This window comes from Rhipicephalus microplus, chromosome X (genome assembly GCF_043290135.1).
Source record: "Rhipicephalus microplus isolate Deutch F79 chromosome X, USDA_Rmic, whole genome shotgun sequence".
Taxonomy (NCBI): domain Eukaryota; kingdom Metazoa; phylum Arthropoda; class Arachnida; order Ixodida; family Ixodidae; genus Rhipicephalus; species Rhipicephalus microplus.
In genome coordinates this window covers 14,794,841-14,811,036 of record NC_134710.1, presented here as the reverse complement: position 1 = coordinate 14,811,036, position 16,196 = coordinate 14,794,841, and the positions used below count along the sequence as shown (strand labels likewise).

Genomic DNA, 16,196 nt, shown 5'->3' with positions numbered 1-16,196 from the left:
AGGGCAGCAGTCATAAATTGGTGATAGCTGATGACGTCATCCACCAACACATGAGCAACATGCTATTAGCTGCAATGACAGTGAGAATAATACAGCCATTACAGTCCCCATTGCTGCTTATTGTAGCTCTTTCTCCTAGGAAAACTGTGCTCTTGTGTCTTCATTTTTGCTCTCTACCTTTCATTAGGAACACAATGCAGCCAAACAAACAACCAATTTTAAGAAATATTAATGCCCAGCACTTCGTCCACTGGGCATTAAAACCATTTTTAAGCCTCATTGTACCTTGGGAAACGTGTTCACCAAACCTAAAGACTGAACCCCTGCGAACGATCAAAACGGGATCGTTTACAAAGTATCGTGTGGTGACTGTGACGCCACATACATTGACGAAACAGGCAGGGTGCAGTCAATGAGGCTCAAAGAGCACAAAGGGGACGTCGCCAAAACCACCCATGTCCCGCATTTCAAGGCTCAACTCGTTGAACAGTGCTGGACAATCAAGCATGCCTTTGACTTCAGTAATGCCACGATCCTGGCTCAGGAACAACGAAGGGGGAAGAAAAAGCTTCTCGAGTCATGGTTCGTCCGCTGCGACAAGTCGGTGTGCAAGAACAACCAAGGCCCTCTACCAGATCACCAGATCATAAACTTGGTCTCCCATTCATCATAAAAGATAGTTTTAGTGCCGGGGACCCTCGGCCGCTTGCGTACGCACACTCTTGCATTCCTTTGTACTCCCAGCTGCACCTGTGGAGTATACAAAAAAACGTGAAAGCGTGCACACGCAGGTAGCTTGGGGTACCCAGCCTTGAAACTCTCTAATGTCTGAAACACACAAGACTGAAATATTGTCAGCAAATTTTTCAAACCATGCACGTGTACTTTTAAACAATTATCAAACCAATGCCCCCACCGTTTTCTCACGACAAATGCTTTGCTCTTCCTAAGTCTTGAGAAACATTCCAGTTATTGAAGGGTAAATGATTCCTTACAGTTTCCCTTTTTCATCCTATGAAAACTACACTGTGCCAATCAGTACATTTCATAAGTGCATAATTCATTTGAGACAATTATCAGTTATGTTAAAGTAACTGCACAACCAGTGGCGTAACTAGATAGGGATAGGATGGCACCTATCCCAAAAAATATCTTTTTGTACCTCTCATGATGTTGATATTATTATTATTATTATTATTAATATTATTATTATTATTATTATTATTATTATTATCTGTGTGCAAAAATATACCATCTGGCTGTTTTGCACAAGTGAATGAGTGATTTCTTGGTTAATTGTTCACAACAGTGAACTATAGTTGTGTTACACATCTATGAATCGTCCAATACTTGAGAAGCCCACAAAGTTAAAAAAAAAATGCAAAAAAGTAGACCTTGCTGGTCACCAGTCATCGTGTTGCTTTACACAAAATATGCGAAGTTCACAAATTACATACTATCACACAAAAGAGAACGATGAAGTAGGGGTGTAAACAATTCTTAACATTTTTGCTACATATCATGACAAAATTATTTGTTACACATCAAATCTGCATGTTAAGCCAATATATTTCGTTAGTGTTAATGGTGCCTCCAAAAACTCACTCTGGCAAACACTGTTGTTTCCTCGTCGCATATAATTATCTAGTGTGACGCCAGTATTGATGTCGATTGTGAACAATTGCTGTTGAGAAAAACGTGTTCTTTATGTTTAAACTCTTTATTTACTTTATTTGGCTATAATTAACAGGTATGAAAAAACTGTACACTAGAAAGCTTCATAAAAAAAAAAGAATGACACTTTCCTTGCTGTCGATGAAGCAAACCTTTCTATAAGGACATAAAAGTTTGTTTCAGTTTCCACACTCAGTAGAGCAAGGTCAGAAAGTCTGTCCTGGCCCACTGTGGCCCATAAATCGGAAGGTGTCAATTTCAGCTGGCTGAATGACCCCTCATAACCATCAATGAAAACCGCTATGATCAACAAAATTATCTGAACAGCCACACGAAGGTTGGGGAATACACTGTCTTCCCTCTACTGTGGAAGAAATTTCAGAAGTTCTTCAGTTTTTTACACTCTCTGGTCAGCAGTCAGCAATATAAAATTTCTTCACACAGGTCCTGAACATTAACATTGGAACGATAAAACTTGCCAACGTTGTAGCAGTTTGTTTTAGTTCATTCTTGTCATCACTGTAGCACAGCTTGTTGATGTCCAGGAGAAAGCCAAACTTGGCATTTGTGTCTTGCAGGCAAGCAAACATCTCATTGATTTCAGAATGAAGACTGTTGAGTGTTGATTTCATGACCTTTTCTATTCCCTGCTTAGCCGTAAACTCCGTTTCATGCCTTTCTATATTGACATTACACACCTCACAGAGACCAAGCCTTTCATCAAGTGACTAACCTCCCAGAGTTTTGCTTAGGTCACAAAAGCGATCTCTGAGAGCTTTCATGTCTAAGGCAGCATTGCAAAAGTTCATTTTTAGATCTTGCAGCTTCTTATAACACAATCTATGCAGTATATTGTTCCAGATGATAAACAAAATAAAAAACCATAACTTAACATCCACTTTTGCAATCGTGTGGCATTACTTCTCGTTTCACCTCATCATTCTTTGTTATTAATGACCATTTCTTAGAGAACTTCAAGTGCCTGCTCATGGTAACTGCCAACTGGCCTCAATTGGTCAGTCAGTAAAACAAGAAGTTATTGTGTTGGAGTGAGCTTGTTGTGTAGTGCTGTCAGTTGGTCTTTTAGGAGTCAAGAGATGACACCCCGGCAGCAGTGAAAAGTTTTTAAGAGTGTCGCTGAGGAGCATGTGACGACAGCGAAGGGAAATTGCTCAACAGTGCTAGGTGAAGGAACTTGTCAAGCTGGTGGATATGAAATCACTGTTCTGCATCCTTCTGGAATATTCCCAAGTAATTGGATTTGAGTGAGTGTGATCATTTATTCCCCATTGATTGTTAGATTCATATGAGCTGTACTGTGTTTAAACCATCTAAGAGTGTGATGCTTGTACAGCCTTAATGGAGACTATATTTTGTTTGTGCAATGAGCTCTTGGCTCTGGCTTGGTCTTTGGACCCCAACCGGAATTCACTGGTACGCTAAAAGGACCTACTCTTAAATTGCTCCTGCTTTCATGGTACGTTTCAGGGGCCGATACATCAACCCTGAGATATGCCTGGTGATTACCACTTCATTAATGGGGTTTGTGACAGTAGGTGCGGCTTCCTACAAAAAGACATGAAAAGCCTTTCCATAGGGCATGGGGTGCTAGCACGCCATTTGTGTCTCCAGGCATTTTTGTCTCTCACGCACATGTTGTCCATGGGCACATTGTCCCCAGTACATGTTGGGCGCACTCGTCTCGGTGCCCTTTTTGAAGTGGCACCTGCGGCATTTACACCATTGCTGGCAACACTTTCCCAAGTAACCATCAAATGGCTTCATTAAAGAGCTTTATTACTTCACAAATTGACCTGTGCAAATATTTTTTAGAATCAGTCAAGTACGAGCGGAGTAACAGAAATTTGTCACATGCACTAATTGCTTTCTCTCTCCTCTTGTTCTGATGAGTCTGCTGGAAGCTAAGCAGGGAGGAATGGCACGGAAGAAAGAAGGTACATCACGCACACATAATAATTTTGAGCCCCTTTTTGTTTTGTTTTTTGTTTTTTTCTCGAAAGCAGAGCTCACTTTCAGTGTAATCGCAACCTGGCAGCCTCCCATATAGCGGTTGTGGTAGCTATGTAGTTTACAATGCTAAAATCAGCGAATGGTCATGAATTTGATTATATGATGTGGTATTTGGCATCATTCATAGAAAAAATAGGGAATGATTTTTAGCTAATTTCTAGAATTAATTGTAAATTACAGGCCGTGTGCTGTGTCATAATGTCTAGCTCACGTGTTTTCTAGAGCCTCGACTACCAATCAGCAGTGTTTTCTGACCATGCTGAGAAAGTGTTGCAGGAGCCCTCCAATTCATGTAGTTCCCCTGCAGTGCTTTGTTGAAATTTCTGAATAACCCTTCATATGTCAATCTCTTCATGCACTTCCCTGCTGTTTCAGGATATCTTGCTGTTGGATTAACTTGTGCATCATGTCATGAACAAAGAACAGTGACAAAAAGTATTGTGTTTGCATTGCACTCCCCATAGCTGTTTTTGTACTTAGAAATTTGCAGTGTTTCATTTAATTTTTTTTAAAACAATAGATTACCGTACTTCCACAACTGTAAGCCAACTAGAGGGTAAGTCTTTTATATAGAGCATAACAAAAAAATACATGCAAGTGTATTCCACATTGATTGACTGATTGATTGATTGATATGTGGGGTTTAACGTTTCAAAACCACCATATAAAAACCACCATATGATATGATAACCACCATATGAGACACTGTAGGGAGGTAAATTCGACTCCCTGGGGTTCTTTAACGTGCACCGAAATCTGAGCACATGGGCCTCTAAGTGAATTCCACAATAGAAATAAACAGGGTCACTGCACTGACTACTTGTTGTTATAAGGGACATCTTCCTTTTTATGAACTTAGATGGTGAAGACAAGGGCATCTATCAAACCGTTTTGCCGTTTTGAGACTTATTGTTTGTTATTGTTTTGCACAATTAGTCTCAAACCGTTTTGAGACTAATTGTGCAGTTCGGTCACATATGCCGCAAACATCGCAAAGCATCCAGACTAAAATTTGCGGAAGCTTCAGTGTTTGGTGCCACACATTAAAATTTCGTCAAGCTGTAGTTGCCATTACCACACTGCCTGTTGAGAAGCTCTAAACTTGCACTTCACTGCGTACTTAGATTTTCGGCATGGAGAACGCGAGCAGTCTACAATGCTGTTGTGAACAAGTGCCGAAACTTTATTTGGGCCTGCAGTAATCATGACGATTCAGGATGGGGATCATGCACAACAGCATCAAACGGCTGTTCAAGAAAAACCAGCCAAAGAGCCAGAAAGAGAAGCTCTTCCACCAGGTGCTGGTACACTCTGAACAAGTCACCGTGCAGCTACTGCGTGAAACAGTAGCTCTTCCTTCAATGATCCCTACTCCCACAAGTGATGCATGCATAGCTCTGTCTGTGTGTGAGGTACAAGTTGAAAAAAAAAAAGAAAGAACCTCCACACAATTCAAGCATATGGAGCAAACATATGCAGATGTAAATTTTAAGAAAGCAAGTGTAAATTTTTAACCACACCAGAGCATCTAATTTCTGATTTGTGCTTTTGCCGTTGCTGGTGGTGCATGTCTCAGTCTCAATTGAAAAGCGACCCTTCCCCTTCACCTCTCTTAAAAAAATTCTGATTTCCCAATTTAAACAAAATATGTAAAAGTACAATGATGTAGATAAGGTACATTACATCTACAGTAACTGATCCACATGGTACATTTTGTTTTACTACATTCTCCAGATATTTTTTTTCATAAGACATGTCAATAAAATGTGAATACACATTACATTATAAATGTGATCGGGGAATAAGCAATTTCTTTCTTCCAGCATGTGCTAGAAGCAAAATATACAGTGAAAAACATAAGTTGTAAACCTCAAGTATTGATGCACGTTGCTGGGCAGGTCAGTCTTACATCATTAAACAAGGTGCTGCACAAAGGAAACATTGCCAAGGAAGTGAATAAAGACTGGTGTAAATTATTACACAGACACAAGAAATGTTTTCGTCCCACAAGTTGCTATAAGTTGCCTGCATCGTCCACATCAACTCGATCTCAGGCATCAGACCTCTCATGCCGACTCACATGTGTGTGATAGACTGCAGGTCCCGAAAGGTGCCCTCTGGTATCATCGACACGTCATTGCCATGTAGTGACCTGTGGGACCAGAAAGGGTATCATGACACAATTGCATGCACAGTGGAGGAAAATAGCAAAACACTGCAGCATTCGTCCACAGGTGACAGCATATTTTTGTGAATTTTGAGGTAACCAAACTTCGCCAATAGTAGCTTACTTGACACAGATGGAGGCAGCTTGTTACAGTTGGAGCTAAAACAAGGAATTACATCTACAGAGCGACTTACAATTTATTATTTAGATGTACGTTTTTTTTTAGTTACTGTATGGACGTCAATCCTTCTGTATTCAAAAACGATTCGCGACTCAAAATGTTTTTTTGTCCCACAGAGATGAGCTCTGTGCTGCCTCTCAATTGAAATTCGAACTATATTTATTGATAATTTATTGATAATTAGATTAGTTCAATCATGCAAGCTGCAATACTCCCCATAGGCTTCGTTTATCAAAATTCAGACCTGCTGCTGGCCAAAGTTATGGAGGTCTGCTTATTTACCTCCCACACTGAAGCGAAAGGACCAAGCTAATAAATATCATTTTTGTATGTTTCAGTGTTTCAGTACACAAGTAATGGTGCATTAATAAATGAGCAGTATGTTTATGCCTGTGTCTTACGTTTTGCAGATGATACTGTAAAGGTGCTGTAAACAGCTCACTTTGACCTTCTCCTAAGGTATTTCTTCTCAATAAACAAATATATCGGACCAGTTGGTATGAATCCATCTTAGTAGGAAGTGCACAATCTTTACAGAGGAACACGAGACACAAGCACTTATTTAATAAGTGCTTATTTATTAAGCACAAGACACAAGTGCTTATTCATAAGCGCTTGTGTCTTGTGTTCCTGTGTCAAAGTTGTGCACTTCCTACCAAGATGGATACTTCTCTTCATTATAGCTGTGGCAACTCGCACAAACACAGCCACAAAGGTGCAACAATCATGGCAATGCTGCGTGTTTTCTGTCATCGCTCCCAGGTGGTGTGTCTGTTTTGCTATCCTCTGTCTGCAAACTCACCCATGGGCATGACTGGGATTTGAAACTGAGTTTTGCAAATGGTATCATTTTATAACTCTTATTAACAGTAGCTGTAGTAATGTCTATGAAGTGCAGTGACCATTTCTGTTGGGAATATACTATGCCAACAACTGTCTCAAGTGAAGACTAAATGTCTGTTTTGTTTTGTTTGTTAATTTATTTATTTGATTGCCCTCAGGGCCTGACGGCTTTACAGAAATGAGTGGATTACATTTGTAATATACAACATATTTTGGGGCTAAAACGAAATAGAGAGAGACAGAGAGAGAGAAAGGGTAACATAATGTCTGTTTTGTTTTGTTTGTTTATTTATTTGATTGCCCTCAGGGCCTGACGGCTTTACAGAAATGAGTGGATTACATTTGTAATATACAACATATTTTGGGGCTAAAACGAAATAGAGAGAGACAGAGAGAGAGAAAGGGTAACCTTAAAATAATACAGGAAAATAACATGAACAGTGCACAGTAAAAGAATAGAAAAAGAAACTGTTGACTGAGAATAAAAAGTATTGAAAGAAATCTCTTGTAAAAAACAAATAATAATGCTTAAAACAACAACCGATGCCCATGTACCAAAGACCATATTATCACTACATGTCAAAATATTGGCATGATCAAAAGAAATAAACAAAAGGGCTCAGCAAAAAGATTACAATTGCCACAAATTATTAAGTTTATGACAACAGGTTGGTTAAAGCAGCCTTGAACTTAGATTTACCAGATATTTCAAGGAGAGATTGCAGATGGTGATTACAACTTACTGACATACTGGGGAAGAGGAAATTGTAAAAGTGTTTGGTACCTGTGACATGAATATCCTTCTCATGACAATGGTTGATGCGGGCAGAAATGTCACAAAAGGGTGTTATTAACTTATTAATAAAAATGGCCTTACCCTAACATATGTACCTTAAGGAGAGAAGTGAGTAAAAAAATGCAACATTTTTTAAAATTACATATATTTCGTTCTTATTTGCTCGCACAAGTTTAGTATGTCTACTTTAACAACAAAAAAAAGTGAGCATTGTAGGCTTGTACGAATAGTGAACTTTAGTTTCAAAGCGAATTCGAAGCAAATAGTGATTTCAGTCGAATAATTTCAAATTGAATTCAAATAGTCTATATGACATATATGAAAAAAATGGGTATATTAATCATGACCTGACTAACCTACACAATACTTTTTAAATTAAAATAAGGCTTCTATACAAATGCCATTTTTCTTTGTTCAAAGGAAATCAAAACAGCTTTGAGTAGCAGCAGGATTTGACTTTCGATAGAATGCAAGTGATAACCTGTAAAATATGTTACATTTTAAATTTACGATACTTAGAGCATATAAGCTAGCGTAACAAGCTTTTAAACTGAAAAAATAATGAATCGATGTAAGGGTAATACGTTTATTTAAAGGAACCCTGTAACACATTTTCAAATAGATGTGGCCTGGATTCATTAAAGGAGCTTTTTGCTTCACAAATTCACCGCCGCAAAAATTTTTAGAATCTGTTTCGTATAAGCGGAGTTACAAAGCATTGCTGCATGCTGCGAATACATTTTTCCTTCCCTCATCCTGAAGGAATGGCACGGGAGATGAAAATACGACACGCGTGCCTCGTGACTTTGAGCACGTTTCTTTTTTTTTCCTTAGAATACGCTGGTTTTCAGTGCGATCGCATACGCACGCATGCACAAGTTGCGGCCCCAGTAACAGCCAACGCGCCATGCAGAAATCAGCCAGTCACTGATACAATGGCTGTGATGAATGATTTTTGAGCTAGTAGCCGGATTTGTCGAGAGAAGGAAAAGCAATTTTCAGCTGATTTTGAGAATTTATTGGGAATTTTCGGCTGCTCGCTGCGAAACACATCGAGGCTCACGTGTTCACGGGAGCCTCGACTACGGATCGACAGCGTTTTCCGACCATGCTGAAAAAGTTTTGCAGGGCCCCTTAAACTTCGAAAAAAAAATTTTGCCCCAGTGCAAATTCCCCCTCGATAGCTGCTTTCACGGCTTAGTGCCCATAAACTGCAGTGAAACAACCTTTACAAAAAGTTACATGTAGATTAATATACAATTATTCGTTCATAGCGTATACTTCAAAATTTTCACTAATTTAAATTCAAGTCAAAATGATTTTAAATATGGTACTATTTGTTCGAATATTTGAAGCATTTGAATATTCGCACAAGCCTAGAACATTGTACTTAAACTCAAAATAGGTTAAAATCTCTTTTAAAGAGCACAAGGTAGCTACTAAAACTAAAAAGAGCTCATTGTCTAGAGTTTCCTGGCAATTGTCACCTGGCTTCTTGCCATTGCATTTAACATGAGGAGTTCCTAAAGACACGTGCTCAAAATAAAATGATTGCGAAGCCCTCGTGATGGCAGAAATTATTTTTAAAAACATACCATTGCCACATAGATGAGCTTTGACTTGTTACTTTAAAATGCATTTTTCTTAAGATAGATCTTTGGACAACTTCTTGAGTTCAACTTTATATTTTTGGTACTTCCGAGAGCCAGATTAGGATGAAAATTAGTCCAGATATTCTGCAACATGTGAAGGGTGCAAGTATCTTTAAAACTTTATATAACCTATATAGTTATTATGAACCTAGAGCAAGCAATTAGTATTGGCTGAGGATTCTAACAATTCTCACCTTATTTTTTTGTTCGAAAAGATGTCTTATGCCCACTTTTTTGATAGCTATTTGCATTCTGCATTTAATGTGGAGCAATATGAGCCATTAATGGCTGACACCCGTAGAAGATTGGTGGCATAAAAGGTTTGTCCAAAACAAATAATATTTTACACATTGTTGTGGCACAAAACAAAAACTGTGCAACTTACTATAAAACTAATTATATATTTGAAATCAGGTAAAAGCCTATAGACACACAAAAAAATTTCATTGCCCCAGGATACAGATTCACGAAACTTTTTATTTTGAATTGCATTTCCCCTTAAGAGCTAACAGACAATAATGTCAAGAAAAGGATACAGGATGTTATTAGAAGTAACTGCAATGTCAATGTGAAGAAAGAAAAGTGGATGAAAAGATAACTTGCCACCGACAGAATCTGAACCTGCGACCTTCGAATAACACGTTCGATGCTCTACCACTGAGCTACGGTGGCGGTCATCTCCCCCGTCTACTTTATAGGGTATATATGTGTGTTTTAAACATGGCAGCATCAGTAAGCACCACCTATTATCATTACGGCGAGTGTAGGAACACTCTTTTCTGCCTGTTTAGAGTCACTTAGTACGTGAACTTATTACGATCTGGCAGCTGACCAATAATCTCTCGTATACCACCTCAAGGCACAAAGTCTGCCAGAACGAGACCCTTGCTATGAATGAAAGAAAGTGTTTGGTTAAGAGCTCATTTTTTTGTTAGACACAATATTATAGAGAACTAACAGACAATGATGCCAAAGAAAGTATAGGGAATGTTATTATGTAATAGTAATGTAACCATGAAGAAAGAAATGTGGACGAAAAGAGGACTTGCCACTGGCAGGATACGAGGTGGTATGTGAGGAATTATTCGTCAGCTGTCAGCTCGTAATAAAATCACATACTAAGTGATGCCAAACAGGCAGAAAAGAGTGCTCTGCTCTTATGTTCACCGAAATGACAACAGGTCTATATATATATATATATATATATATATATATATATATATATATATATATATATAAGGAAAGGAGGTGTATACCTAAGGGCTCGTTTTTCCGTGTTTTGACACAATATTAATGAGATCTAACAGACAATAATGCCAAGGAATGTATGGGGGAGTTATTCGAACAAATTTAATGTAAATAAGAAGAAAGAAAAGTGGGTGAGAAAATAACTAGCCGCGAGCACGAATCAAACCTACGACCTTCGAATAACGCGTTCGAAGAGCATCAAACACGTTATTCGAAGGTCGTAGGTTCGATTCCTGCTCAGGGCTGGTTATTTTTCACCCACTTTTCTTTCTTCTTACTTACATTACATTTGTTCGAATAACTTCCCCTATACATTCTTTGGCATTATTGTCTGTTAGATCTCATTAAAATTGTGTCAAAACATATATATATATATATATATATTTATGTATATATATTTGTCGTTTTTTTTTTTTCAGCCTTATGTTCCTTATTATTACGCTCTTTGCCACTCTGCTGAACAATAAAACTTGTGCTCATTACAGCTGCTCACAGTGCATTTCTCATCACACTGATTTAGGCTTATGACCACCATCTTTTTATTTATTTTTTATTTAGCAGCCTAACTTACGTGATAAGTATTTTAATAGGCCTTTCTAAGGTTGTGATTGGCCAGCACGTTTGCCTGTGTTGCACCTTCGTCACTAGACAACACTTCGGAGTGCCTTTAGCCGTTAGGGCATGGTAAAGATATGTATCGATATATTGTACACTCGCATACAATCAAGGTTAGGTGTATGAACCGAATATTCTGTCTCGGACACACCCGTGTGGGGGGGGGGGGGGGTGTGGAGGTGTTTAGATGTTATTGAACGTGCAAAGATTCAACAGAAATGTTAGTCTCTGGCATTAGTATATCTTAGCACACATACGAAGAGTCACACTGTATAATATGCTTGAAACTCACCTATCAGACCTTGGAACTGTGTCTACCTCTTTCCATTAAAACAAACCTCTGCCTAGTAAAAATTATCGTAGGGATCGACTCCGGGAACATCTGTTCTGGCGGGTACACACATGGCCACCGCTGCAGAATTAATGTTGTCGCCGAGCCAACTTACAATGCTCCCGGCCGAGATTCCTTCCCAAAATCTCACAGAGAGCCAAAGCCTTGACAGACCCTGTGACGCGTTTTCTTGTATGCAGACATTCTTCACTGTAAAAGCGCCCAGGAATGATGTTGTGATAGTAGCCCCAGTTAGTTTTTAAGTCATATCAGTGTGAAGCAACAAAAAAAAAGCTGGCTATGTGGTGGGGGGGGGGGGGGGGTCAACGAAAAATTTGGGTGGGGGGAGGTTGAACCCCCCACCCCTTCCCCCTTGCTATGCCACTGTAGAATGAAAAGGCATTCTGCTATATTATGAATTTTGTTGTACTTCATTTCATCGCAGAATCACTGATATGCTATCTATGTACGTTTCGACTGATAATCCTGACCGGGTCACTGCGCTACTTTTTGTCACTTTCCCGTACAACACCTCATGCCAAGACACTATGCATATTCTCCCTTTTATCTTCTCTATGGACAAGAACCAACTTTGCCTTTTGACACGCTCATGCCCAGCCCTGCCAACCTGTCAACAGCGTATGCTTGCCATGCTAACGCTACGGATGAAAAGGCACGTCAGATTGCCCATTGACGCTTTGCCGTCTCGCAAGTGCGTCAGAAGTACACGTACAACTGTCGCCACCGGAAAGTCTGCTTTAATGTGGGCGACCTTGTCCTCTTGCGGTCTCTGCTTCGGCATGTCCGCCTGTCCGAAGATCTTCTGCCTAAGTACTCTGGCTCATACACTGTGCTACAACAGCTGACTGAAGTTACCTATTAAACAGCACCTCATGGCCCTACTGCTTCTTCTGCATCTTCAGACGTCATCCACGTTTATCAGACGTCGTCCACGTTACATTGAGAGTAGTCTTTGGACTGCTCTCACTGTAACAACCCTGCAAGGTATTATCTGAATTTTGTTACACATTTAGCCTGTAAAGTAGTATTTTGCACCTTCCAACCTGTAATGGCCCAATTCAGGGCTAACAGTATTAATAAATGAATGAAAAATGAATTAGATACAGTTACATTATAATTAAGCTCTCAATACAAGAGTTTCCCTCATTCAGTGCAGTCTAAAACGAAGTGGAATGAATATAGACTTCGTAGGAAACATTGGGTAGTTTTTTTTTGTTTTTGTTTTTCTGACAGAAAGCAATAGTACATAAGACAGAAGTACTTACAGAATTCGCAGGGACTTTAGGCCAGAGAAGCTGTCAGCTTGAATGCACTGAAGTTTGTTGTAACTTAGTATGCTGGAAAAAAAAATGGAGAGAATGAGGTGCCACCTACCACAAAATATGGAACTATAATGCAGCCACAGAGAAACGAAGACATTCATGAATAATTTGAAGGAACTTTAAAGAATGACTTACAGTGTTGAAAGCTTGGATAAGTTGGAGAAGATATTGTTTGGGAGGATTGATATCTGGTTGTTGCTGAGATCTCTGAAAGACATGAGCATATAGGGAAAACATTCATTCAGCATGCTGCACAGAAAGCCGGACCGAATGTAGGCACATTTGAATTAACATTTATTATGAAAATTTTGAGCATGCCTATGTTTTCTATGAGTTACGATATTTAGATCAGCCTCAAAGAGTAACCGGACTTATGACAGCAACGCTTCAGGCATACATTCCCTAATAGCAAAAACAAGAAGTGGTAGTAATTAACACAATTATAACTAGGTAGAGAAACTAAGTAATGTGGCTGTCTGCATAACAAACATGTGTCCGCCAACGCACACTTTTAATGTTGTCAGTGCTGAGTGCACAGCTTCTAGTCTCATAGTTCTAAAGAACCGAAATAGATACTACAGTCACCTAAGATAAGTAGAACTGATACAAAGTTAGTATGTACACACTCAAATGTCGATATAACAAACCCAGTAATAACAAAGTAAATTAAGAATAGTCCTGCAATAGATATAGGGTTGGAAATAAACTTTATTTTTGTGCAAGATGCAGCATTTTAATAATGCTGCATCATGCACAAAATTATAATGTGAGCTTATTTTTGTGCATGATGCAACATTTTTATGATGAGATATGAGTGTATGTCATGAGTATGAAATTAAATAGGCCTACTTACTACATGAACACATGGTAAAATGTAGAAATGCCCTTCGTAGAAAACTGTGGGACCTATTGGAATCAAATTTGTTGGAATGACAAGCAAAGACCTACTTTTATTGGCTGTTGAAAGCTCCTTAACTCTGGCTCAAAAAAAGACATAACAGTTCCAGGAACTGTGTATGTTTTATTTCCTAAAGCAACAGACATATTGCATTAGCTAAAAACTACCTGAAATCGTTGCATAGCAAACACACGTTGTTAGGAATTGAAGGAAACTTGCGTTATATTTTAGAGTAAGGTATACTAAATGTGCAAATTTTTCCACCTATATCTCACATTACATGCATTTCACAGATTCATGCTGACATTCAAAAATATTGCTATGCCACAAAACCATAAACACGTATAGTGTTTCTTTCTTGGAACAACAGGAAGCAGAGCCAGTTTGTAATAAGTATTCATTATGAAAGCCAGTGTGCATGCAAACATAAACACGGAAGAAGAGAGCAAAATAACACAAACACTATTTGTGCAATTTCATTCCCTCCTCCTGCATGCTTGTTTGCATACCCACCCACTTTAGTGCTTCCATTTTACTTTCTTTGTTAGGAATCTTGGAATCCTCCACAATTTCTTTACAGTACTGATGCACCAAATAAACAATTTACTCTTAGCTGTCTGTGAACTTAATTTCTGTTTTAATTACAAGAACCTTCTTCAAAATAGGCTCATTTTCAAAATAAGCTAATGAATAATAGATGTTGGCAGATCTATGCTCACTGCCTGAGAGGTATGGCCAACAAAGAAAGGAAGAGTAATTAAATCACATAATGTACTGCTCAATGCAGCCATACTTCAAAATGCAAGTGTACACATTACCACTGCTGACCATGAAATAATTAGCACAAACATTAGAGAACTGATCTTTTGGTTCCTTTATTGCATTCAATTTACTCATAAAATCTTTTTGCACAAGTTCAACTGCCTATTGAACCTTTCTGCACACCTACAAGTTTGGCAAATAAAATCCTGCATTTTTCTAAACATCTTGCCGCTATTTGCAAGGTAGCTACTGAAAGTGCATTTGATTTGATTTGATGGCATTCGAGCATTAGACGCATTATTCAAAGGTGCAGGTTCGATCCCTGTTCACGGCAAGTTATCTTTTCATCCACTTATCTTTCTTCACATTCATATTACAATTAGTACTTCTTATAATGTCTCCTATACTTTCATTGGTATTATTGTCTGTTAGATCTCATTAATAGTATGTGTTAAAGGAATTCAACAGCAATGACCCTCATAACTTGTGCGAGTGCCGATGTTCGTGGAGAAGACAGAGACATTCAGCTTACATTCTAGTGACATCCTTCAGCAGGTTCAGCTCCTTTGGTATCTCTGATATGTCATTCACATCAAGGTACCTGGAAAATTATAATAAAAATATCCATTACAGAAAGAAAAATTAGTAAAGAAAATTGAAGCACTATAAATTTAGGTGCAGCCACAGCTAGAAAAATTTGTAGTTAGGAGGCCAGACTTCAAAATCAATTTAAATATCCCTGGAGCAACATTTTCAAGAAAGCAACAACCAGTGTTTTAAAACTTTTTTTTTTCCTTCGCCATAACCACATTTCACATATAAATAATATAAAAATCTCAAACAAATACCTTTGTATTTTGTAAGTTGCTACTGCGATGTCTGTTCAAAAAGTACTGAGCATTCTTTCCTTTTTTTTAATGTAAACCAATGAAGTGCAGGAGCTCTCCATTGTTGGAGATATGAAAGAAACATTCATGTCCATGTGTAACGCTGTAAAGGTTGGTGAATGAATTTCTATGCCCACAGAAAGTTCCAGTTGCTAAAAATTGGCCCATAAGCAAGGATGTAATGAGCACCAGTCGGGTTGCTCTAAGTTGTAAAATGATTAGAACAACAAGAGCGGTGATGCTGCATCAGATTTTGTCAAAGGTTTGGTGTTACCCAAGTGGAAGCTATTTGCAAGATTTAATTCTTTTTAGCTAACAATTCCGTGACCACTTCTCGAGTAAAGGGGTTGTACAACTGCTTTAACGATAGATGAACATCAGTGAATGGCGAACTGCATTCAGGTAGGTCTCAACAAGACGAAATGCGACTGCCCTTTAGCAAGTGCAAAGAATTGCCATGGAGGATGTTTGCATCAGAGTACAGGAACTTGCAATTCAGATAAAGGTAGCCACTGGATCATTACACTCAATTTTGACTGAGGATGTGGCAATGAATGGGAGTGTCTGAGAAATTACAGCCAAAACTATTATCATTTAGGATGGAAATATCTGGCTAGGAAACAATTTTGTGATTCATCAGGCTATATTATGTTATTTTAGTCACATGACAAGTTCTGATGCGATGTTACGTTATTTCAGTACCATGACTAGTTGCTGCGTGTCACACGATTCTAGTTCCTTAACATACTTGTCCATCATAGATATTGC

The 16,196-nt window shown here is 38.6% G+C and overlaps 1 protein-coding gene across 1 annotated transcript in view; it reads right to left on the bottom strand.

The window, feature by feature from the left end:
* The window catches only part of sli (slit guidance ligand), a 332,159-nt gene that overhangs the window by 12,208 nt on the left and 303,755 nt on the right, over positions 1-16,196 (bottom strand). Inside the window, exons 24-27 of the mRNA XM_037426601.2 lie at positions 15,074-15,142; positions 13,017-13,088; positions 12,825-12,896; positions 5,786-5,857 (exon numbers count right to left, since the gene is read on the bottom strand). Of these exons, the coding sequence (XP_037282498.2) occupies positions 5,786-5,857; positions 12,825-12,896; positions 13,017-13,088; positions 15,074-15,142 (285 nt within the window). The remainder of the gene's footprint in view (positions 1-5,785; positions 5,858-12,824; positions 12,897-13,016; positions 13,089-15,073; positions 15,143-16,196) is intronic.